The sequence below is a fragment of the Carettochelys insculpta genome, chromosome 2, assembly GCF_033958435.1.
Source record: "Carettochelys insculpta isolate YL-2023 chromosome 2, ASM3395843v1, whole genome shotgun sequence".
In the NCBI taxonomy this organism is placed as follows: Eukaryota; Metazoa; Chordata; order Testudines; family Carettochelyidae; genus Carettochelys; species Carettochelys insculpta.
In genome coordinates this window covers 235,025,273-235,051,626 of record NC_134138.1, presented here as the reverse complement: position 1 = coordinate 235,051,626, position 26,354 = coordinate 235,025,273, and the positions used below count along the sequence as shown (strand labels likewise).

Sequence of the window (26,354 nt, the reverse complement as noted above, 5' to 3'; positions counted from 1 at the left end):
CAGTCTAACTGGTAAGACTGCATCTGGAATATTATGTTCACATCTAGTCACCAATGGTTAAGATTAGTTTGGTTGAAATGGAGAAAAGCTATTTGGAAGACATGGGAAATGGAAAACCTGTTATTAAAAAAAAAGACTAAAAGTGCTTGGCTTGTTTATCTTGGCAAAATGCTGAGAGGAGATTAGCTTTACAGGGCTCTTCACCCTTACTGGTATTTACCCTTGTAGTATTTATAAAGCACAACTGTATAAAGAACAAATGGGTATAAATTGGCCCTGCATAAATTTAATCTAGAAATCAGATGATTCCTAGCCATCAGAGGAATCAGGTTCTGGAACAAGATTTTAATTTGAGTAGGAGAAGCAAACAACTAGCTTAAAAGATGCAACTTAATAAACGTATGAAATTTAATGTAGGGATGTGTTGTCTGCAGTAGCAAAGGACTGGACGTAATGGACAAAGAGATCCTATGTTCCCATGCCTAATGAATTATTTTAAAAATTAAAAACAAGGGTGCAGGCTCCACAATAGTTTCCAGTTTTGGTTAAAATGTGTTTCATATTAATCACTGTGTCACAGTGAATATACTTACAAGAGTATGTGGATCCCAAGCTGGCATCGTAAGTATAGAAAGTTTATTTGGAACTTAATGGTAAATGTAGATGTTAAGTACAGTAAACTCTCATATCCAGAAGCCCCAGGACCAAGAGGTTGCTAGATATTTAACTATTCTGGATAAAACAGAGAGGTGCACCTAGCACTGCATAACACTAAAGAAAAGCAAGATTAGATATTAACAAAAATGTACGCAGAGTACTTTATTGACCAGCAATAGTGTGGTTCACTGTAAACTTATACCGTATTTATATTTACTTTCACGACACTGTACTTACAGAAAACAACTAAAATTTAATTATGGTTAAAATGCTGATTATCTGACAGTTCTGGATAATAGAATGCTGGATACGAAAGAGTTTACTGCAAATATAAAAACAAAACAAGCACTGCCAGCATAATGTAGCAAAACAGACTTTACAGCAAGACTATTAAATTATGTGATCAACTGACTGTAATATACTAAGACTCATGCAGGAAAAATGCAGTATACAAAATGGGTCAACTGTGCTTGGAGAGACTGATCAAAACTGACAGAAGTCAAAAGGATACAAGTATGAAATGTACATAGCATTGCTCTATGTAAGTGATGCACACCATTTTTCAAATGTTAAGAGCTCTTCTAGTAATTATGCCCCAAGCTTGTTTACTGTTCTTTTATCATTAGATTTTGTTTACTTGGTGCTCACTGACAACGTCTGGAAAGATGCACATTAGGGTAAAAAGATGCTGACGTTACTAGTGTGCTGGCTTTCTTCCAAAGATGACAATGTTTTTCTATGAACCCAGCCATGAATATGCATGTCACCTTAGCAAACGCTGAACTTCTGTTTACACTTAAAAAAAGGGGGGAGCAGAAGAATCTTCCTACTGAAGGGGTCTGTAGGTTCGTTTGGTGATTTTTTTTAAAAGAGAATTTAAATAGGGAAAGACTGCTTCAGAAAGACTGCAAATTAAGAAAATGTCAGTTGCATTAGAAGCAGTGGTTATCCAATCGATGACAGTAGCCTGCACTTGGAGAATTTCTGATTTGTCCTCCTTGTTTATTGTTTTTGGTTCTCTGTGCCTTAAATATTGAGTCTGTTCTGGTCTGGCTATGGTCTGAAGAAAGAGAAGTTACTCACCGTAGTAACAATGGTTCTTAGAGATGTGTCCCCATGGGTGCTCCACGATAGGTGTCAGGCTCGCCCCAGCTCTGCAGATCGGATCTTTCCAGCAGTTTCTGCCGGACCGCACATGCGCCGGCGCGCACCGCTCCCCTGCACGCTCCCGGCCACGTGCGCGATCTGGTCCCCGCCAGTTCCTTGACCAACCGCCTCAGATGCTCCTCAAAAACACCAAACAGAGATCTGAAGCGGGGAGGATGGGCGGGTGGTGGAGCACCCACAGGGACACATCTCGAAGAACCATCGTTACTACAGTGAGTAACTTCTCTTTCTTCCTCGAGTGTCCCCGTGGGTGCTCCACGATAGGTGACTACCCAGCAGTAACCCAAGAAAGGAGGTGGGTAATCGGGTTATGTGCAGCTTGCCCCCGAAAGGACCGCTGTCGAGAGGCGGGTATCCTCTTGGAATACCCGGTGTAGGGCATAATGCTTGGCGAAGGTGTCATAGGATGACCAGGTCGCCGCTCTGCAGATGTCTTTTAGCGCGATGCCCTTGAAAAAGGCTGTTGATGCCACCACCGCCCGGGTGGAATGAGCCCTAGGCGGGGCCAGTAAAGCAGTCTTTCGAAGTTCGTAGCACGTCTTTATGCAGGACACAATGTGCTTCGAGATTCTCTGTGAAGAGAGACCCTCTCCTTTTGACCTGGGAGCGAGAGAGACTAAGAGTCTGTCCGTTTTCCGGAAGGACTTAGTTCTGTCTATGTAGAAGGCCAACGCCCTCCTCATGTCCAGGAGGTGCAGGCGTGCCTCCGTGCTGGAGCTATGAGGCTTCGGGTAAAACGAGGGTAAAACTATAGGTTCGTTAAGATGGAACTCTGAAGAAACTTTCGGAACAAAGGCTGGGTGCAGCCGTAAGGTTACCGCCTCCTTTGAGAATACCGTGCAGGGCGGCGTTGCCATAACTGCTGCAAGCTCACTCACCCTGCGAGCTGACGTGATTGCAAGAAGGAAGGTTGTCTTTATTGTAAGGAGACGGAGGGAAACCATGGCTAAGCGTTCAAAGGGTGGTCCCATTAGCAAGCTGAGCACCAGGTCCAAGCTCCACGATGGTGGAAGCGGTTTCCAAGGGGGGTACAGGTTTACCAGCCCCTTCAGGAACCTGGTAACAATAGGATGGGCAAACACTGTGGGCCCTTCCTCTTCATGCCGAAAAGCCGATATAGCGGCGAGATGGACTTTCAACGAGGAGAGGGAGAGCCCGCCTCTCTTGAGGTCCAGTAAGTATTCTAGTATGACAGGTATAGGCACTTCAAGGGGAGCTAACTGCTTGGTGGAACACCATGCAGTGAATCAAGTCCATTTTTGTTTGTAGGTCTTCCTGGTGGAGATCCTTCGGCTGCTTTCCAGGACTTGTTGTACTCCCTCCGTACATGTACTTTCTAGGGAGCTGAGCCATGGATTAACCATGCTTGTAGGCGCAGGCCTCGGGGGTGTGGATGCACTATGGACCCCATGGCCTGCGTGAGCAGGTCCGGCGCTACAGGAAGGGGAAGTGGTGGACGATCCAACATGCGGAGAAGCAAGGGGAACCATTGCTGTTGATCCCATGTGGGGACCACTAGGATCATGCGGGCTCTCTCCCTCCTGGCTTTCTGCAGGACCTTGTGGATGAGCACCGTGGGGGGTGAAACGCGTAAAGCAGTGGGCCCTTCCACGAAATCGCAAACGCGTCCCCCAAGGACCCCCGCCCCAGTCCTGCCCTGGAGCAGTACTGGGGACACTTCTTGTTGTGCTGAGTGGCAAACAGGTCTATCTGGGGAAACCACCATGCATGAAAAAAATCGGTCATAGCAGATCGGAGCAGATCTGCCACTCGTGTGTGACTGCAAAGTGCCTGCTCAGCTGGTCTGCCTTCACGTTGTGAGCGCCTGGTAAGTACGAGGCTTTCAACGTTATATTGTTGGCGATGCACCAGTTCCACAGCCGGACTGCTTCCGCACATAAGGCACGGGATCAAGCTCCACATTGTTGATTTATATAAAACATGGTGGAGATATTGTCTGTATTGATCCCGACTACTTTGCCTTGTATGTGGTCTTGAAAGTGTTTGCAGGTGTTGAACACCGCTCTGAGCTCCAGTATATTTATATGCAGTGACTGTTCCGTAGGGGACCACAGTCCTTGCGTCACCTTTTCGCCAATATGTGCTCCCCACCCTATGTGGGAGGCGTCGGTGGTGAGAAAAATAGAGATTTGTGGTTGGTGAAAGGGTACCCCTGTTAGCATGTTCTTGGGGTTTGCCCATCATTGCAGGGATCTGCGCACCTCTGTCGTGGGCAACACCACCCTGCGGACGGTATGGGATGCCGGCTTGTAAACGCTCGCCAGCCAATGTTGTAGGTTGCGCATATGCAATCTGGCGTTCTGTACCACGAACGTTGCCACTGCCATGTGGCCGAGCAGCTGCAAAGCACGTTAAAACCGGCACCGTGGGGCTGTACGTAATGACTTGTACCAGGGAACCGATGGCGCAAAAGCGAGCGTCGGGTAAATAAACCCTTGCTGCGATAGAATTTATGCGTGCCCCTATGAACTCTATGTCCTGTGTGGGGTCGATCTTTGACTTCACAAGGTTGATGACCAGGCCCAGCAAAGAAAACGTGTTTGCTGTTACGCGTATCATGCGTAGTACCTCCGCCTTCGAGGCCCCTTTCAGTAGGCAGTCATCCAGATATGGGAATATAAATACCCCCTGTCTGTGCAGGTAGGATGACACCACTGCCAGGGTCATGGTAAAGACTCTGGGGGCCGAGGAGAGGCCGAACGGCAGAACCTTGTATTGGAAATGTTCTTTGCCGACCATAAACCGGAGAAAACGTCTGTGAGCCAGGTGGATCGTTATATGAAAATACGCATCTTGTAAGTCAAGGGCTGCAAACCAATCTCCATCATCCAGTGCCGTGAGTATAGAGGCGACTGTGATCATCCGAAAGCGTTGTTTGCGCAAGTACCAGTTGAGGCCTCGAAGATCTAAGATGGGCCTCCAGCCTCCTGTTTTCTTCTCTGTGAGGAAGTATCGTGAATAAAACCCTTTCCCCTGGAGTCGCTCCGGCACTCTTTCCACCGCCCCTATAAGCATCAGGTGGTCCACCTCGTGCTTGAGTTTTGCCTCGTGGGAGGCATCCCTGAGATGAGGCCTGGGCGGAGGTCTTGGCGGTGGGAGCGACTGAAAGGGGATCACGTAACCTGTGGCTATGATCTCTAGTACCCACTTGTCTGTGGTGATCTTTTGCCATTGTGAGTGGAACGGTCGGAGGCGATGATGGAACATTAATTGTGGATGACATTGCGCGATGGTAGTAATAGTGCAGCCCTCAACCTGTCTGTCAAACTTGTTGCCTTTGGGCCTGCCCTGAGGATGCACGGCCTTGTTGGGAACGTCGCCTAGGAGTTCTATACTGTTGTTGATGCCGCCCTTGGTCATAGCCCCGTTGGTACTGAGCACGCTGAGGTTGGTACGGGTATCATCTTTGTTGAGGGTAATACTTTTTCTTTCTGTATGGAGGGGTATAAATACCCAGGGTTCTGACTGTGGCTCTTGAGTCTTTATTGGAATGAAGGACCGAGTCAGTTGACTCTGCAAACAACTTCTCCGTGTCGAAAGGGAGATCGACAATTTTTGCTTGCAGATCCCTCGGGATACCCGATGTCTGGAGCCAGGATTCCCTGCGCATGACCACTGCCGTAGCCATTGAGCGTGCCGCCGTGTCCGCTACATCCAGGGCGATCTGGACTCCCATCCTTGAAGCTGCATAGCCCTCTTGCACGATGGCCTTCAGCACCGGCTTCTTATCTTCTGGAAGCGAATCCATGAGAGAAGTAAGCCTGGAGTAATTGTCGAATTGTGGTTCGCTAGATGTGCTGCATAATTAGCCATTCTCAGCAGCAGGGTGGAGGAGGAGTATACCTTTCTGCCAAATAGCTCTAGCTTCTTGGCATCTCTATCCGTTCCCCCTGCTTTGTACTGGGAAGTCTTTGATCTCTGCTGAGACGATTCTACCACCAGAGAATTTGGTTGTGGGTGACTAAACAGGAACTCCATGCCCTTCACCAGGACGAAGTATTTCTTATCCGCCCTCTTGTTTATAGGTGGAGCGGAAGCCGGGGTCTGCCATATGGTAGTAGCAGACTCCATGATTGCTTCATCGAGCAGGATAGCGATTTTGGATGAGGCCAGAGGCCTCAGGTTTTTGAGGAGTTTGTGGTGCTTCTCCTGCACCTCTGCTGTTTGGATGCCTTGCGTGAAAGCCACCCTTTTAAACAGCTCCTGAAACTGTTTGAGGTCATCCGGGGGGGCAACATCCCCGGGGGCCGTAGCCTTGTCGGGGGAGGACAAGGAGGAACCACTAGGGTAGACCTCCCTTGAACTCTCAGGGTCCTGCTGCCGGTGGTACACCCTCTCACTGGAGGCTTGCGAGGGAAAATCTCGGGGTTCCAAAATCAGCTCCCCTTGAGACAGCTGTGTTTCCGTCCCCGTCCATGAGTGCCCGCGGGGGTACTGGGCGGTCGAGGGGGACCTGCTCCTGGGTGTATGTCTGTGGTGTCTATGCCCAGCGTGATAAGGACGACCGTGGCAGCACGGGCATGGTTCCTGGGATGGAGACCTGGACCACTCTCGAGGTGCATACCCCCGATGTCTGGGGGAGCGAGATCATCTGGATGACTGAGACAATGGTGAAACTGGTTTGTGGTAGTACTCCAGAGGGTCAAATCCCAGAAAGGGCGAGGGTGGCCCGAGCCATGGTGACGCTGGTTGGAGGAACGGAGGAGGCGGCTCTGGGTAGGCTGGGGGAGACCCATGTCTCCTGGCTGGTGTACACAGCATAAGGGGAGGACTTGTTGAGAGCAGCCCTGCAGCCCTGTCCAGAGAAGGGCTGTGGTGCCGGGGTTTCGCTGCTGCCTTTCCCCTCCCCTGCAGGGCTGGCTCCGCCCCTCCCCATGCCAGGGATCTCGGCCCCGCTGTCGGCACCACGCTCGGCACACTCATCTGCGGTGCCGCGTGGGTGGTCTCCTCCGGTGCCTGCAGGCTACATGCCTGTTGGCCCTGCACCGTTGGTGCCACGGGGGTCTGTGCCGCTTGCGGCGGTGCTGCCAGTTCCGGCGCTTGCCTGGCCGCCGCTCTGAATGCACGGGCCGGCTGCTTAGTAATCGGAGGCTCAGCCTCTGCCACGTGCACTGCTGCGCTGCCACTCACTTGTGACTGCGACTGGGGGCTGTGTGCTACGCCTGTCCCGCTCGCTGTGACCACCGGCAGGGATCGGGCTGGAGAGAGCTTCCTCCATTTCTGCACCGAGGGGGTGAGGGACACCGCCTTCCTTTTATGCAGCCCTGTGGCTCCCTCTGGTTGAGGCCTCTCCGGGACGTCTGGCTGGAGGGCCTTATCAAACAGCAGCATTTTCAGCCTCATTTCTCTATCCTTTCTGGCTCTGGCCGTGAGCTTTACACAGAAGGAGCATTTCTGGGTGACGTGTGATTCCCCCAGGCACCTAATACATTGACTGTGCCCACCAGAGGCCGGCATAGCTTTGCGGCACGACTCACACTTCTTGAATCCTGAAGAGGACATTGCGGTGAGTCTTTGAGCTGTTAATAGGGTACTTAGCACCTTCTCTGTGCCTGTTCCCCTCTCACGGACTCCAGCCTGCCGCAGCAGGAGGCATACTGACCTTCACGTCCCCGGGTTGCCTCCCCTCCTCCTTCTCGTTACTAAGACTTTCTACTTTTATATATTGTTTTTGCAATAAAGAAACAAAACAAACAATTTAACTAATAACTCTGACAAGAAACTCAAACTCTGAAAAACTCTAAATACGCTGACTCTGGCCGCAGCCTGAGCAGATTCCGTCTGCAGCCGATGGCGGTTAAGAAGGAACTGACGGGGACCGGATCGCGCACATGGCCGGGAGCGTGCAGGGGAGCGGCGTGCGCCGGCGCATGCGTGGTCTGGCAGAAACTGCTGGATAGATCTGATCTGCGGCACCGGGGCGAGCCCGACACCCATCATGGAGCACCCACGGGGACACTCAAGGAAGAAGTGGGTCTGTTCCACAAACGCTCACCTAATAAACTATTTTGCTAGTCTTTAAAGCGCTACTTGACTGCTTTTTGTTTTGAGAAAGATCTGTAAGTGGCCACCAAGAGAAAAGCTTTAAAGACAAAAGAAATTGTTTGAAAGTGCTCGGGCTGCTCATGTATGCATACAAAAAGAAATGCAAGAGTCTCTAAAAACCTTCCTTTCCTTTAAGTTAAGCAAGGTATTTTCAGAACAAATGAGAGCCTCCAACTAGTGTTGAACTAGACTGAGGTGAAATTAGGAAGAGACAGTAGTGAAAGAATCAATTTTTAACACTAAAATTTTATACTTATATAAATCAGGGATCACCAGCTTGAGGTGTTCATTGCCGATATAGAGTTTCCAAGAGAACTACACTTAATATCCACACAGATGCATGCACACAAAGAGCTTAGCTGCAACACAATTAAGGTCATTCAAGGAAGCATTACAGATGCATATGTGAGGTGTATCAGGTAAGGATGGTACAGTCCTAACAGTTAGGAAAAACTGCAAATCAAAACTAAGACCATGAGGCAAGAGATTAAAGTTCACGTTAGCTATGAAAAAGTGACGTGTTCCTTTATACTTTGGAAAATAAGCATCAAGGAAGGAGACAGAAAGCCATTCCAGAGGAAGAAAGGTTAGTTTACCAGCAAAAATATCACAGTACAAAATAAGTTCAATATAGTAATTTCATGTTCTCAAGTGCCAAAAGCAGACAGGTTCCAAGCCATGGGAAAATCATCATCTGTCCTGAGAAGGAAAGCAGATAACAGACGCAACAGCACCAGTGATTTGGTGATGTACGAAGCGTCACAAGTTACTGGAGCCAAAATGATTACCACTGCCTCCTAAATGCTTCTGCATTTTCCCTGATCTGACAGGAATAAGCTGCAACCATCACATTCCAGTCCTCTGACTCCCCTGTGTAGCTCAATGCACAATTTACTAATCTCACTGCTGGTGCATTTACTAAAATTGAAAACCTATACTGGACTTGCCTCCTTTCTGACTGTCATTCCTAATTGTAGCAAGGCAGCTTGGCCAAATTCTGACCCAGAAGAGGAAGAACATCCTAAGAAGGCCTGGTAGGCAGATCCAGATAGCTCTGGCCACACCCAGAGCAAGCAGGGGGACAGGGCCAAAAGTATAAAGACTGGAGCTGTGTGTTTTGTTGAGCCCCAGTCGCTGAAGGATCCAGATGCCCTCCCTGTGGTCCCAAGGTGGGAGACTGGCCAACACCACCAGGAAGAGAGAGTGGTCAAGACTACTGCTGATCCCAGAACCAGAGCCACTTGAAGCCCTACAAGAGACTCCAATCCAAGAAAGTCCACAGGAGCTAGTCCCAAACCAGGTTTGCTCACAGGGGTAATTGGGAAGCATCCCAGAGACAAAAGACCCTGAATCCAGCTGAGGAGATGGAAGTGAGCTGAGTCAGCATGTTGTGGTCAGGATCTCCACTGAACCAGTCACAACGAAGCTGCCACTGGTGGGGCCCTGGGCTGCGACACATTGAATCAGGTGTGCCTGTGTCCCCACCACCACCCCAACCCGAGGGTGGCAGTCTCCCCGTTTTGGTGAAAAACATCTGTGCTTGTCAGCTCTCCACCAGAACTAGGAGATCCAACTGCTGCTCTACCTGATCCCTTCAAGTGCTTGCTGCTGCGCCCTCAATGAAAACATGGCCATATTGACTGTTGCTTGGCCTGAGCACCCTGAACTGCTTGCTTCCCCATCCCGAACCAGGGCCTGGGCATACTGACCCATTGCTCAGCCTGATCACTCGTACTGTTTGTTGCCCCACACCGAGCTAGAGCCAGGGCATACCGACGGTTGCTAGGCCTGCGCACCAGAATTCGTTGCTGCCCACCCTGAACCACGACCAGGGCATACTGACTGCTTGCCTGGCCTAAGCACAGACCTGGGATCCAGAGCTGTTTGTTTTCCTACAGAACAGCAGGGCCTGAGCTAAGCCATTTACCTGCTCTTCCTGTTGGCAGTGAGGCACCTAGACCTCTTTCTGGGTAAACACGCTTGGGGCTTCAACCCTTACTACTTGTATAGCACCTACCTACTACAGACGTATAAATAACACACATTATAGCCATAGCATTGATCCAGACAAAAGTGAAACATGCTCACCTGGGGAGTTCTGGCCATCCTCATCATAGTCATTATAGGAGGTCTAAGCCTTAAAGTTTCTTTTAGGCAGTAGTCCAACCAGTTCAGATCTTTTAGCTACAAACAGAGTAAACTTCATCAGTTGCCTTATGCTTTAACATTCATAAACCAGTCTCTTTCCATTTGAAGAGCCATGTGATAAGAGGCTCATATTTTAAATACATAACTCCAAACCTATACTTCACTAGCTATCCTGTTTCTTCATTTAATTGATTTTAAAAAAAGATTCCACTATCTTAGGATGCCATATTACAATACAAGTTTCCACTAAAGCCTGTTTTCCTTTACCAAGCTCAAGAATAACAATGAGAGGTCCTATGGAACCTTACAGATTAACATTTATTTGGGCATAACACTTCATTGTTTTTTGCAAATACAGACTAAGTTCAAAGATATGCATATGTTTGGCAGGGATGCTCTAATTGTAAAAGTATTTGATTTAACAGTGTAAACACTTTTGTAAATTAGTTTACAAAAACTTAAAGAAACACACATACCTGGTCATAATTTAGTGGCCTCAAGTCCTCTCCACAAACTGCTTTCTGTTCTGCATAGCACTTTTCCTGTATTGACTTGTCTCTTGCTAAAAAAAAGCCAAGCCAAGCACCGGTGGTAGAAGATGTATGCTGGCCAGCTAATAACAACCCAATAAGCATTCCAGCAATCTCATCATCTGTCAGTGGACGGCCATCCCTACATTAATAAAATACATTCTAGATTTAGCTGATTAAATGTACAGATATGATGTCATGTACCATGTTAAGTGTTTGATTGTAATTACTTGTAGTTTAAGTTTTTAGCTCCTTCACAGAAGATGCAAAGGAAGAGAAAAGGCAACACAAAAGCCTAGAGAGAAAGCTTTGAGGTAGAAAAGCAACAGCTACGTGATAGCTGCTGGGAAACCTCCAAACATTTGGCTAGGCATCTGTAGCAAATTACCTCAAACTCTTCGGAGGTAAAATTAAAACACAGTAATGAACCTGACAAAAACCCCACACCTGAAATCTGCCATTTATTTATGTTTTATTAATATCACCAATACAGTATTATTTTTCTTTCTGCAGAGAACGTGTGTGATCAGGGGGTGTGTCAATATATATTTCATGATAACAGAAATTGCTGAATGGTTTCAAGAGACTTTTGAGCAACAGAGAAACTGGAGGCGCACAGCAGGGATACAGTCTAAGTGCAGCAGCATGTAATGGAAATGTAAATAAAATCACTTTGATTAATGTGATGTCCCCAGTGCTTTATGAAAATAGGCTTGTGAATATGAATATGCATAACAAAGATATTTTAAATGAGATACATCTTGTAACTTACCAATTTTCACATCACAATCTGCAGAATCTGTGTATTCTATTTTTATACCGGTATCATTCTTGTATGTGAAGTTAGAAATATACAGAGTGAATCTGTTTATAGTTTTAAATGTGATGAGAGCCCTAGAAGCCTAATGGCTTGGTGGTCAACTTATGACTTGTAAGCAGCCTTGTTTGTCCTGTAAGCCAAAGCAGTGGTTGGTGCTTGAAGGACATGTGACCATCCCACCTGGTACTGGAAACCATTTTGAACCTGGTATTTTTCCCCGGGAAGGGGGAATGCCAAAAAAGGATTCCTGCCCTGGGAGAAAGCTTCCCATTGCTTAAATTGGCTATCAATCTTTGGTCTTCAGCTGGCTTTTGAAACTGTGTGTAAGAGGATACCGGGAGAACTCTGAAAGGCTAGAGAGTCAAGTCGGAGTAAGAGTTTGTTTCGAACTTGAAGCTCATACCTGAAATAAGAACAGCTGCTTAGGGTAAGAATTTATATGTCACAAATTTGTTGGTGAATTAGAGCTAGCTATGAATTTTCTATTAATTCTAATTTAATAACTTACTTTGATCTGTCTTTTTTCCCCACTTGCAACTTCTAAAATCCCAGTTTTTGTACTTAATCACTTTTGTTTACTCTTAGGCCCAGTATAAATAACTGTTACTTGGCAGGAGCAACCACTGAGCTACTCTCACTTCCATTGATAAAGGGAGTTAATTTAGGAGGTTTCCCTATGTAAAACTAAGAGAGACTGATTTATTGAGGGGTTTTGGTCACAGTTAGTTTACTGGATTCTGAGACCTAGAACTGCATCCTTACAGAGCTGAAGTAGTTGAGTGTCTGCACTGCACTGCACTGCAGGGGACCCTTTTCCACCTCTGTTCTTTGTCTGGGGGAGACTAGAAATTCTGGCCCAACAAGACCCGGTAGGGAGCCCCATAGCAAGAAGGTGAGTGTCAGCAGCATGTTCAGCACACTGTGGAACAATCTCAAGAGGACTTATATGGCAACACCCCATCACAACTAACACACAGAAACTTCAAGATAAGATGACCAGGGAGCTTTCCAGAGATTATCAGAAGACAACATTACTGGTTTGGGGAACACCAACTGTGGCATATCCTCTCCGGAGACCTCTGCTAAAATCTGCATTATGGAAACACTGAGGTCACCTCATCTAATGTGGCTAAAGTGCCTTATCCTAAGACTCAGTAAGCTTAGGTGAGATTGAAAACAAGGCTGTCGGGCTGCCTAAGATGGGAAAGAAAAGTTTTCCTTCCTAGCCATGTAACATCTTTTAACTCTGTAATTAAGAAGCCAAGCTTCAGGAGCACTGAACTGTATTCAGTTTGGGTATATTATGCAAACCATTTTATTTCAGTCTCATTTTAATTTAGATTTCAAGAAATCTACTGTTCTGGTGCTTCACATAGTCTGTATCTAAACCATAGTTTCCCAAACTGGGGGGCGTGAAGCAACCCAGCCACCCCCTCCACCATCATTTCCCCCACCCTTTGCTTCTGGCTCTCAGACCCTGCCATTTTATGTAGGTGACCCGGCGCAGACACTATAAAAAGCAGGCAACCGACAAAGACCAATGTGGAAAGGTGACCGAATGTGGGTTGCGGGGGAGGAGGAGGAGGAGGACGGGGTTAGATAGGGGCTGGGGGTGCCTGGTTCAGCTAAGGGGATGGGGTTAAGAGCAGGGTCTGCTGGTGCCTGGCTTTGTGGGAAGGGAGGGGCTCAAACGGACAGCTCGCAGGGCTAAGGTGGCTGGCCGGCTTGTAGGACTCACGGGACTTGGGTGGTTGGCCTCAGCATCACAGGGCTCAAGCAGGCCAATAGCTGACCCCAGCAGTCGGGGGGTGGGGGGCTTGGGCGGGCAGCCAGCCCCAGCAACGAGCAGCTTGGGCTGGTGGGTGGGCAGCTAGCCCAGGCAGCGGCTCATGTGGGCAGCTGGCCGGCCCCAGCAGTGGGGGGGCTCAGGCAGGCGTCTCTGACAGCACAGGTCTGAGATGGGAGGGCAGCTGGTGTAGGCAGCTCTTGTGGCTGGCATGGGGCTCATGCAGCTGGCCAGCTGGGGCTGCACCAGGCACCTGCACGAGTGCGAGAAAAACTATTTGTGCTTATTTTTAATTTTAAATATTTTTTATATCATTTGTGTTTATTTTAAATTACAAATTGAATTTTTTTTTTTTTAATTAAAAAGGGGGTTGGAGGATTGTAAAGAAGAAGTTGGGGGAGGGGGAGGGGGAGGGTTTCTCAAAAAATCAAAAAGGAGGCGGCATAATGCTGAAAAGTTTGGGAACCACTGGTCGGAACAAAGTGAAATCCTTCAGCCTCTAGAGGCGGTGGCAAAAATACTTAAATACCATTTGTTATCCTCATCACAATAGCATGGAAAGAGGTGTTCTCTCCAAAAGCCTACAGAAAGTTCCATGCAAAGCCAAAGAAACCAAGGAAGAGATGTGAGGAGAGTGTGACGGGTGACAAAAGTCATGCAGCAAGCGCTCAGAAAATGTTGGTAAATGAAGCCTCCTCCCCTATTAAAATACTAAAAACCTTCCACTTTCACTTCTAAATGGCAAGCCTTCACCACGTTCACTTACTTATATGTAACATCCAGTAATGTTTGAAGCATGTCATCCTCCCTTTCTCCAGACTGCCGGCGTTTCTGGATTACTTTATAGAAAATGTTCTTTACTTCTCTATGTGCTCTGTCTCTACGTCTGTAATTCGAAGCATTTATATTAGAGTCTGTATAAAATATGCTGTAAATACTTAAATATACAGAATTATGCAAATATCAGTGTATATCTAAGATTGTTAGAATAATTAATACTTATTCCCACATTTTCCACTACTCTGTAAAAGGAATATTTCAATGACATGTCATTTACTATCCAAATATTATAAACTGGGTCATAGTAATCTCATACCATTTTGAGGAGCAGAGCAAATGAGATATGTGATCTGATAGGTTCAAGTGCATCAAGAAGTTCTGGAACAAGAATGTAGATGAGGTCTGCATGACAGTACTCTGTGCGCATCAGAAACACAAAGGAACATAGACTGAAGACTTGTTCAGGCTCCACTGAGCAGGATGAGATGGGCCAGAGAGAGACAGCTGCTTTATGTTACAACAGGGGCATTCAAAGCGCACCTTCCCCTCACCCACAGCTTTTGCTGTCTCTCCAGCCCTTGGCTTTCTCCCACATGAGCTCCACCGCTGCATCACCAAGGGAAAGCCTCCCCATCCCACCCCGGCCAGTAGGCCAATGAGAATGCAAAGAGGCCCTCAGACAAGCAGTGGGGGAGCTGGCAAGTTCCTGGCTTGATAAAAGTACCCTCCTGAGGTCTTCCCCCAAAGCACACCTCCCCCTTTGGGGCACCCTCTGGAGCCTCCCAGCACCCCACTCCCAAGCATCCCACTCCTTTCCTGAGCACCTCCTAACCACCCCCCCCACATTCCAGGGCTGAAAAGGGGCCCCCCCCAATGTAAAAACATCTGCTCATCTATGTGTTACAAGAGTCTTCAACTCACCCTGCAATTCAGCACACACTAACAGTTACAGACCCTAAACTCGTCTATATGAAGTATTCAATAACACCTTGCATTTGCTCAAGCAGGCATTTAGGAGCAGATAGGAAATTTAACAAGAGTCAAGATACGTTCCATGCCTTAGTGCAATCTAGGGAACTACTTTCACGGACCGATACCCAGGAATGCTAGTATCAAAACAAACGTAACGAAGGAACAGAACAAGTTTGGGAACTGGAACAAACTAATGGGTGGGATTTTAGTGACACATAAGAGATCTTTAACTTATAAAAATCATATAAATACTACCCAGCTGAAATAAGTAACTGGGAGCACATCCTCCTCATAAGGAGCATGTTACATCACTGCATAAGATGGCTTCCCACAGACAGGTATTGTATAGAACAGGGTGGACAATAAGCGGCCTGCAGGCCAGACATGGTTCACCAGGATTAGCCCCCGGTGAGCCACCAGGCACTATTTACTTGCCTCTCCACAGGTACAGCTGCTCATGGCTCCTGCTAGCCGTGGATTGCCAATTCTGGCCAACGGGAACTGTGGAAAGTGGTGTGGACAGGGACACTGGTTGGGGATCATGAGCAGACAGATGTAAGGCACTAAGGAGGTTGTAAAGCTCCCTGAACCACATTTGCCTTGGTCATACAGGGACTACGAAGATTACATTGGCTTTGTCCCACTTGATTGTCTGCAGAACTGTGGGTAGCACAGGGCTGCGGGGAAATGCATATAAGAGACCCTCTAGCCAAGGAAGAAGAAACGTACCTGACAGACAAGACTACATCCATCTCAAGAACAAAAGTGTCATTGTTCTGTGCTCTTGCAAAAAGGTCCATGCAAGGAGCCTGTAGCCAGACAAAATCTCCCCACTACAGACCAGCTTTTGCCTCCCCTCTAAGGTGCCTCAGAGCACACAGGGCACTGAACAGCACAGTCTTTGATGCCTTCCTAAAGGGGCCCAGATGTGCTGGCTCATCGTGACCCTGAGGAACTGAAAACACAGAGAGAGGGCTAGCAGGCTAACCGTTAACGAAGGGCCTCAGGAAATTACCCCAGCTGGCATTGATGGATTTGATCCACCCACACAGCCATCCCAGAAGAGAAATCTCCGCCCTTGTAAAAGAATGTCCTGTACTCCCACAATTGCTTATCTCCTGTCTTACAAGTGCAAATTAAGTAAGAATTGCCCTTGTAAAAACTGGCGTCACAAAAGACAGACCAGTACAGTCTGGTACCACAGATAAGAAAGAGGATACGTGACCCAAGGGGTATAAAGAGCGGCCCAGCAGCACTCTGACTCTGCATTCCCACCAACTACCTGCTGGTCGGGTCAGGTGATTGCCTCCCGAGGTCCGCAACTGGGGACGCCCAACCTCATATTTGTCTTTCCGCGGAACTGAGTGACCGATCCTGGCTTGGCTACGCTGGTATCGAGAGACGCAAGGAGAGTATGATATACCCATATTAAGGAGGGTAAGATGTACCCACATTAAGGTCTCCTTTTGGTGTGCACAGTTAAAGTAATAGAGCTCTATAGATAGATGTTGTTGCATTAAGACGTCATGGTATTGAATTGTAATGTAACCTGTTAACACCTGTACTCTGCTAGCATATAAGAAGTAGACAATAGCCCTTTGTAACCGCACGCTTATAACTGTACCTTAATAAACTTGTAACTAGTTAAGATCTAAGCCTGACTGCTGTTACTGTCTGTCACTGCAACACAGCCGACACAATCAAAAGAACTTTAACCATTTGGTGACCTCAGCCTGGCCATAGGTGAGAGTGCTAAGAGCTCCCTGCTCTAGCAGGGAAAGACTCAGGTGTTTAGGACCCTGGGGCATCCATCAGCCTGGCCCAGGCTGCCCGCTGTGGAGGAGCCCTGCGCTCTACCAGTTAAAGACATGGATGGTAACAAGGGCATAGTAGGTACCTCACTGCACATTAACCGGCCACCAGCTAACAGAGCCCCAAAGTCAAAAGATGTCTCAGATGACCCCATATAGAGATCCTTCGTGATGGTTGTAGACAACTCTGTTCAGAATGTCTGGCTTCCCATTGTCTAACCTGGAAAGATGGCCTGCCATACACCACGATATTGCTTTAACAACAAAGTCCCCACAGGCGAAGGACTTCCTAGCATAAAGCAAAGGACCTGCCTCTGGCACTTATCACTACCACCAATTTAGTTAGAACACAGCTCCATATTGTCCATCGTTACCAGGAATCACAGGAAAGAAAGGCGAACAAGCATTTTACATGGCCCCACACTCTCAGCTGCTGACAAACAAGACCCTTTCTGCAACTGACCAGAGGTCCTACACAGTTAGATTGTTCATAGGTGCTCCACATATAGATGTGGAGGCATCAGTGATCACAGGACTTGAGGGTGAAATGGGAGTACATGAGACTCCCCTGTGTATGTCCATAAATTCAGAGACTAAAGGAATAACAGCAGAAGGACGTACCACCTTGTCTAGACAGTGACATCTTTGTCTATAGATCGAGGAGAGCCTGAACTGGAGTTTTCCAAATAAGGTTAAGGTACACACTGCCATAAGGTCCTGCCGGCAGGGAGCAAGACCTCACCTGCACTGAAAGATGGGACTGTAGATGGGAGCAGAGTTTGCATGTGGCATAAAACCTGTTGACAACAGCATCCCTACCACTCATGAATACATCAAGAACGGCTGTGATGAAATTTGTCTGTGATGTAGGGTTTAACATATACTTCTCATTTACCAACAGACCCAAATTCTGGAACAGTTGCAGAATGCACAAGACATGGGTCTGGACTTCCAACAGTGTCCCAGCCAGTTATCCAAGAATGAGGACATCTGAATGCCAGCTGTTCTCAAGTGAGCTGTTGCCATTGCAGTGCACCCAGTAAATTCATGAAGTGCTGCAGACAGCTCACAGGCAAAGACCAGCATTGTCACTATTTGCTTTTAAACATAAACCTTAGAGTATGCCTGTGTGCCAGGTGTATCACAATACGGAGGCAGAAATCCTTGAGATCAACAACAACATACCAGTTCTTTTGGTCCAGGATGTGAAGGACCAAATCTAAACTTTCATTAAACAGGTATTGAGAGCCCTGAGGTCCAGTATCAGGCAAAGCCTGTAGTCCCCATGGAAATAAGTAAATATGTCGGTGAAAAGGAACCTCCCCTATAGCACACATATCAAAAAGTAATTATAGTTCCTGGTGAAGCAAACTCTTGTGAGTGGGGTCCCTGAATAAGGACAGGAAATAGACAAATAGAATGATCTAGCCTGTTCAAACAACTTCCAGAACCCAACAAGCTGATGTGATACTGGATCACATACGATGAAAGTTGGTCAAATGGTCACAAAAAAGGAGGGAAAGCAGAGGTCACCAGAAGACTGGTGAGTTGTCCTTAGGCATCAAATCAAATATACTGCCTGCTTGGTGTCAGTATAGGGGATGTGACTGGAGGAAAAATGCTCAGCAGGTTTTCGTCTTGAGTAACCTCTGCCAGAGGCTCAAATAGTATGTATAAGATGAAAGGCTGGTGTTGGAAGACTTGAGAATTAAAGTGACTTATCTTGAAGAGACAGAGCACTGAGGGTTTTTTTTGCAGTTTTGAGGTCTCACTGCTTCACCAGTTCTCATGAAAGAAAGATCAGCCCTCAAAAAAGCAATTCCTAAATTGTTGTTTGCAGCTGTCATGGAATGTTTCCCGCTGCCGCCCATGCCCCGCCCCCCCCCCCCCCCCCGCAAAAAACACCAAACAAAACAAAAAACAAAACAAAACAAAACAAAAAAAACAAAGCCATGAAGAACTGCCACTGCCATAGTTCCGAGAAAAATTAGCAGGAGCCAAAACTTCCTGATGCACTGTTCTAGCTACCAATCAATCCTGCACGAGGATGATGCAAAATTTCTGCCTGTAATCTTGTGGAACCTTCCCAATTAATGGTTGTAATGTACACTAGTTTTATGGTTATATTTCTATCATGCCCATCTGGAATCTTCAAGAGATCACAGCTTTATGACACAGGAGATGGAGGTGTTTAACCTCCTAATCCTGAGTGTCACCTTCTGTCAGCCCAAATGAGTCCTATCAATGGCTGTGATTATGACTAGGATCCTGGTACTGAACTGGGACTACAATTCAATTTTTTGTAGCTGGGATTTGGAATCATCTCTCATCTCGCTTGGACGACCACGCCAACCACAGGTCTGCTGTGAGTTCCAAAGGGCTTCATTGATTGGGCTCGCTATGTGCCCTGATGCCGAGGAGCGATGGACGTCAAGGACCTTTTGCAGCATATCCACCAATGAGATTTGAGACATCTCCAGGGCTGCGGCTTCCCACCTAAAAAAGTCCTAGAACACTGTACAGTAAACCTTCAATTTAATGGACCCCAATATAATGAACTTTGGAAATAACGGATGCTGTCTGCAAGCCCCTCCCGCCACCCCCCCCACTACATAAAAGTCAGACTCACCAGAGTTGCCACTAGGGCTGGAGGGGCCACCACAGCAGCCGGGGCCACTGGGGCCAGAGGAGCCGGGTGGAGGGGCTGCAGCTGGGCACGGGAGCTCTCTTCCACCAACCCCTAAGTGCATGGAGCATTTCAGTACCCAAACACTGCTGCCCACAATGGCAGCGAGCAGCAGCCCTGGTGTCAGGCTGCTGCCTGCTGGCAGGCTGAGGGCAGCCTTGCTCTACCTTTGCGCAAGCCAGGGACTGGAGGAGCCGCAGTGCTGAGAGCTGCAGGTGGTGGAAGGAGCCAGGCTGGCATTCAGCTCCTCTCCTGGTAACTGGGAGAGGGAGATGGAGGTGTTAGGGAAAGAATGGGGCACGGGTGGGGCAAAGAAAAGGGGAGACAAAACAGTGATGGGCTGGGAAGGTCAGTGCATCATCACCACAGTATAATCATTTGCATGTAACAGACTTTTGGCAGTAACAAACACCCCTCCCCCCATTAATCCATTAAATGGAGGGTTTACTGCAGTCCTCAGGGATAGAAGCTGACCGATCCTGTCTGGCAACACCACTATGGGCAGTATCACCCATTCCTCCTCCAGGACAGGAGGCAGATATGGGCTGCACCATGAAAGTCAGTCCCTGTTAGTACCAAGGACCCAAAGGGCAGCATGCCCCTTACGTCATACTTACACAGTACCAGCACTGAAAGATTTTGGTATCATTCATCTCAGTAAGCTAGATGGAAAGTTGTGATCTGCTGTAGGTCAAGTGGACCTTTAAGGGCCCCAGAGGGTCCCTCCTGCTGCGGCCGCTCCGGCGCTTCTGGCTGGAGGGCCTTATCAAGAAGCAGCATTTTTTTTTTTTTTTAAAGCCTGAAGAGGACATTGTTGATGAGTCTTTGAGTTTTTAAGTGGGTACTTAGCACCTTCTTTGTGCCGTTTTCCCCGTCCGATGGCCTGCCTTAGCAGGAGGGCTGATAGCCCTAGCTCCTGGCCTCCGGCGCTTGTTACTGGGACTGGCTGAGCTGTCCCTCTCCTAGCTTGTTCGTTGTTGTTTTTTTTTTTTTTTACAAAATAACAACCGGCTAGCTTATAGTAGCCTAAGTGCCTGGAAAAAACTTTAAGAAAAAACAGATAAAGTCGTTGAATACACTACTTGGCCTTAGCCTAGTTGGATTCCGTCTGCAGCCGACGGCGGTTAAGAGGAACTGGCGGGGACCGGATCGCGCACATGGCCGGGAGCGCGCGGGGGAGCGGCGCGCACCGGCGCATGCGCGGTCCGGCAGAAACTGCTTGGAAGATCCGATCTGCGGCGCCGGGCGAGCCCGACACCTAATGTGGAGCACCCACGGGGACACTCGAAGAAGAAAGTTGTGATCTGCTGTAGGTCAAGTGGACCTGTATCCCCTAGACCAAGCTAATGCCGCCAAGCCTTGAGAGCTGGCCCGAGATGTCTGCCAGCTCTCCTGAAAAGTCAGAGGATAAGAGTGAACAGCAGACACCCGGAAGGAAGGGAGCTCACCCTGCATCTGTAAAGGTCACGTGATCCAAAGAATGAATTATCAAAGCTGCCAAGTCCCAAAACCTCGCTGCAGGAGTAACAAGAATTCCAATGTATATAATGGGCAGTTAAGAAGGACCTGTGTGTGGTAAGACACAATTGTCCTCTAGACCCTCACAAAATGCACAAGGAAAGAGAGATGGCAAACACCCCCTTCCATGGTATTGCTGCTACAAAATTCTTCAACTCATGCAAACCGACCTATATACAGCTAGTGTAGCATGTGTATTCATATTATCACTTGAACTACTAATTTTGCTTAAAGTTAACCCATGCACTTAAATGCTTTATTGAATAAAGACCTATATAATTATACTATGAAAAAAAAAAAAACACACACACACCACACATATACACTGTAAAAGCTGCCCAGCAGCACTTTAAAGACTCAAAAAGATTCAAAGATTCAAAAGGTTGAATTCCATTGAGACTTCAACTATCTGCACCAAGAAAGACAACAACAGAACACCACTGATCATTACCTACAGCCCCCAACTCAAACTACTGCAATGCATTATTAAAGACCTACAACCTATCCTTAATCAGGATGCCACACTCCAGAAGGCCCTAGGTGACAGGCCTGTTCTCTCCTACAGACAACCTCCCAACCTTATGAGGACTCTCACCTATAGAGAGAGTCTATACCGCAGGAACACCAGTCCTGGAACTTTTCCTTGCAACAAAGCCCATTGCCAACTTTGTCCACCTATCTATTCTGGAGATACCATCACTGGACCTAACCAGGTTATTCACAGAATCATGGGCACATTCTCATGTTCCTCAACTAACATCATATATGCCATCATGTGCCAACAATGCCCACATGCTTTGTATATTGGACAGACTTCAAAAACTCTCTTAGATGAGGAATTAATGGGCATAAAACAGACAAAAACACTCCTGATCCACAAACTGGTGAGTCACCACTTTAATGGAGTGGGCCATTCTGTTAATGACCTGAAGTTTGCGTCTTACTGAAATTGAATTTTCACAGCACTTGGAAAGCGAGGCTGCTGAACTCTGTTTTATATTCAAATTTGACACGTTAACATGTGGTTTGAACCGGGATGGGAATTTTTTAGGTCATTATAGGGGCTCTTTTGCATACTTAGCTTAATCTAATTCTTAATTCCCCCCAACACACTCACCCCTCTGCTCTCTGATTTGCTCACCTTGATAGTAGTTTTCTGATTTGTCAACCTTGATTACTATTTTTGGTTCTCTGTGCCTTAAATATTGAGCCTGTTCTGGTATGGCTATGGTCTGAAGAAGTGAGTCTGTCTCACGAAAGCTCATCACCTAATGAATTATTGTCTTAGTCTTTAAAGTGCTACTGGACTGCTTTTTTGTTTTTATAGTACACACAGACTAGCACAGCTTTCTCTCTGTTACTAGTAAAAGCTGCATTATCAAACCCTGTGACAGCCAGAAAACTCTATAAACCAGCATTTCTGAACTTCCTTGAAAATCCGGTTCACACTCTTGCTAGCATGGAGCCAGGAAGCTCCCAACCTTGGCTCTGTATGGCTCCCTGGAAGCAGCAACATGTTCTTGCTGATCCATGGGTGCTCCATTCACCGCCCCTGCCCTGCACAACCCCAAGCACTGGGTCCAGTTTCTACTCGCCAGGAAACTCTGCCAGAGAGCGCTACAGGGATGACCCCCGTGGACAGAGGCAGCCTGCGGAACCTGCCTAGCCATGCCTCTGCCTAGAAGTAGAGATCTCCCACCACTTCTGGGAAGCTACGCAAAGTAAGTGTTGCCCAAACCCAGGCCCCACAAAATCCCAGGCCTGAGGTCTCCCAACCATGTCTCCCTCCCCAGTCCCAAACCCCACACATTCTCCTGCACCCCAAACCCTTTACCCCAGTAGGGAACCTGCTCCACAACCCAAACCCCTCATCCTTGGCCCCACTCAAGAGTCTATACCCCACAGCCAGAGCACTCATCTCCCCCTTCATGAAACCCCCTGACCAAGTCTGGATCTCCTTCTTGCAGCCTGAACCCCCTCATATCTGGCCCCAGCCCAGAGCCTGTACTGCTGCCTCAGCTTGGAGGCCCCTCCCATACTCAAAGCTCTTAAATAACTTCAGCATTTGACTGACTGGCATCCCCTCACCATTCTTCCAACATACCAGATAAACTTTTATTGTATCACGTCAATTATTTGTGGTAACCATTTTAAGTCTGAAGTTTTAATAGAAAAATTAAGACACTGTGCAAACAAACCCACATGCGCTCACGTAACTTGAAGGATCAGACTCATACCTTACATATAGGTTATTTTCTTTACAGAGCTTCAGAGCTTCAAAAACTGCTTCAAACTAGATCAATATATATTTAGTTACATACTCTAAATTTCAGACAGATCAATTATACTGAATTAACATGTTTGGAAACTCCTAAACACATTCTTAATGTGCGGGCTCTAATTCAGGTACTTGGTATCTGGGGGGATAGCTTTTAGTTATATGGTATTTGTTATGCTGTGAGGAAAGCTATAATTCTTATATTTTTAGAAGTCAGTTAAAAGCAACAGCTTTCCTAATTTCTAGTCGAAGTTACAATACGAAAGCATTATTTTGATGAACTGCCCTATAGGAAGCATCCTGGCATTCCATTTTTATTTGATATCAACATTCACTTACGGCATATTTTAAAAAACAGCTGAAACAAGCAGAGTAGTTCTTAACCTGCTAGCTTTGGTACCTGAAGCTAGGCAATGGTAGCCAGCCTGGCAGAAGCCAAGCTGCATGAGTAAATCCCCCATCCAGATCAGCATACAGTTGCGCCACCTTCGCATTGAGTAGGCTTCTGATCTCCTTCCCGTGTAAACAATGACTTGCTGTCAAAATAATGAGCTCTGAAAACGCTTCAAACAAATCTGAATAAAGAGTGGAAAGGGAAAGTCAGTCAACACACATTTTGGGGAGGTGGTGTTGAATTTTACAAGCCATTACTTTCACTTCTGGCAGAAAAAAAAAAAAAAAAAAAAAAAATCGAATTAACTGACTACAGAGAATTAGAAAACAAGTTTCTGAAAGGGTTCTTCCACAAATTGATCCCAGATTTAAGACAGTGGGGAGGGGATATGTCCAAAAGGGATTACTTGGAAAAGCTAATTAGAAAAGAAGAAAGCACAGTAGAGAAATAAAAGGAGATGGACTGACTGAGGTAGCTGTAAGCTTCTGTTTGTGTAAGTGAGATGTGCCCAAACAGGCACCTGATTGTTATTTACACCTTTAAAAGCCAGAAGTAATTTCCATGATGGTTGAACTTGTACCCCACCACCACAAACAGCTGATTTGAAGCACTTTTGTGGAAACATAAGATGCATTTCAACCAGGAGAAAAAATATTTTAAAGTATTTCCAAGAAAAAGCTTTTCCAGTGGTGATGAGAGTTATGTTGTGCTACAAACCCTGGTCAGGATCTGAAAGGAGAGTGACTCGGTTGTAGAAAATTAATGCAATCTTGTTTCAGATCAAAAATATGAAGAAGCTAGTCCTGAAACAATAATTCTCAGACCTGAAGGATGGACTTGAAACCAACCCTGCCCGGTGCACTGGAAGGAGCAAGCTGTTTGAGGATGTCTGAGGTTTTCAATTACAGTGGGAGAAAACAAAAAGCAGTCAAGTAGCACTTTAAAGACTAGCAAAATATAAATAGTTTATAAACTATTTTGCTAGTCTTTAAAGTGCTACTCGACTGCTTTTTGTTTTGATAGTGTATAGACTAGCACTGCTTCCTCTCTGTTACTATTCAAGTGGGAGAAAAATGTGACAAAACATGCTGGAAAAAGGGAGAACAATCTGGGGCCTTTAAAATACAGACTCCTCACTTAATAGCATGTATAGGTAAAACAGCAATGAAGATGGGAATGGCAGCTGGTTCGCTGAGAAAGAAAAGTTACTCACTTGTGTAGTAATGATGGTTCTTCAAAATGTGTCCCCGTGGGTGCTCCACATTAGGTGTCAGGCTTGCCATGGCGCCGCAGATCAGAGAGATTTCCAGCTGTATCTTGTTGGGTCACACATGCACCGATGCGCGTCGGTCCTTCACGCACTTTCAGTCACGTGCGTGATCCGGTCCACGCCAGTTCCTCAATCAACCGCCCCAGATGCTCCTGAAAGACACCACGCAGAACTCCAAAGCGGAGAGGAATGGGTGGGTAGTGGAGTACCCATGGAGACACATCTCGAAGAACCATCATTACTACACAAGTGAGCAACTTCTCTTTCTTCTTCAAGTGGCCCCCATGGGTGCTCCACATTAGGTGACTACCCAGCAGTGGCCCCAAAAATGGAGGTGGGTACCAGATTTACGTGCAGCTTGCCCTTGAAAGGACTGCTGTCAATAGACGCGTATCCTCATCCAACACCCGGAGCATCGCACAGTGCTTGGCGAAGGTGTCGTAGGATGACCAAGTCACCGCTCTGCAGATGTCCTTCAAAGCGACTCCCTTTGAAGAAGGCTGTCGATGTCGCCATTGCTCTAGTGGAGTGAGCTGTGGGCGGAGCTAGCAGAGGGGTCTTACAGAGCTTGTAGCACAGTTTTATGCAGGATATGATGTTGTTTGAAATTTTGTGAGGATAGGCTTTTGATCTGGATGCAAGAGACACCAGGAGTCAGTCTGTTTTCCGGAAGGGCTTAGTTCTGTCTATGTAAAAGGCCAATGCCCTCCTCACATTGAGTGAATGCAGCTGCACTTCCTTACTTGAAGTATGTGGGTAAAATGAAGGTAAAACTATTGGTTCGTTAATATGGAACTCTGAGGCAATCTTTGGAATGAAGGCCAGGTGTAATCATAAAATCACCGTCTCCTTTGAAATAAGTCGTATAGGGTGGCATTGCCATTATTGCTGCAAGCTTGCTCACCCTGCGGGCTGATGTAATTGTGAGAAGAAAGTTGCTTTCATGGTAAGTAGCCAGAGGAGTACTGTGGCCAATGGTTCAAAGGGTGGACTAGACAGTGTGTCAAGGACCAAGTTCAAGCTCCATGAAGGCGATAATGGTTTCCGTGGGGGGTACAAGTTTGCGAGCCCCTTTAGAAACCGTGTGGTAATGGGATGGGCAAATATGGTTGGCCCCTCCTCCATATGTTGGAACGCTGATATAGCCGCAAGGTGGATCTTTAACGACGATAGAGTGAGTCCACCGTGTTTCAGTTCCAGTAAGTACTCTAGGATTGTGGGAATGGAAACGTCCAGGAGTCAATTGCTTGGACGAACACCAGGATATAAAACATTTCCATTTATGTGCATAAGTCCTCCTAGTGGAGGCCCGCTGACTGCACTCCAGGACCTCTTTTACTCCTTCTGAGCATGTTCTCTCTAAAGGCGCTGAGCCATGAATTAGCCATGCTTGTAGGTGGAGTATTCGAGGATGGGGGTGCGGTATGGACCCCTGACTCTGCGTGAGAAGGTCCGGCACTATAGGGAGGGG

The 26,354-nt window shown here is 47.0% G+C and overlaps 1 protein-coding gene across 2 annotated transcripts in view; it reads right to left on the bottom strand.

Annotated features, from left to right (window-relative positions):
- Positions 1-26,354, bottom strand: part of CYP51A1 (cytochrome P450 family 51 subfamily A member 1) — a 48,811-nt gene that overhangs the window by 3,045 nt on the left and 19,412 nt on the right. For both annotated transcript variants that reach the window (XR_012644259.1, XM_074986230.1), the window contains exons 5-8: positions 23,620-23,794; positions 13,941-14,060; positions 10,515-10,710; positions 9,979-10,074 (exon numbers count right to left, since the gene is read on the bottom strand). Coding sequence is in view for 1 of the 2 variants with exons in the window: in XM_074986230.1 (XP_074842331.1) it covers positions 9,979-10,074; positions 10,515-10,710; positions 13,941-14,060; positions 23,620-23,794 (587 nt within the window). In the remaining variant the exon portion in view is untranslated. The remainder of the gene's footprint in view (positions 1-9,978; positions 10,075-10,514; positions 10,711-13,940; positions 14,061-23,619; positions 23,795-26,354) is intronic.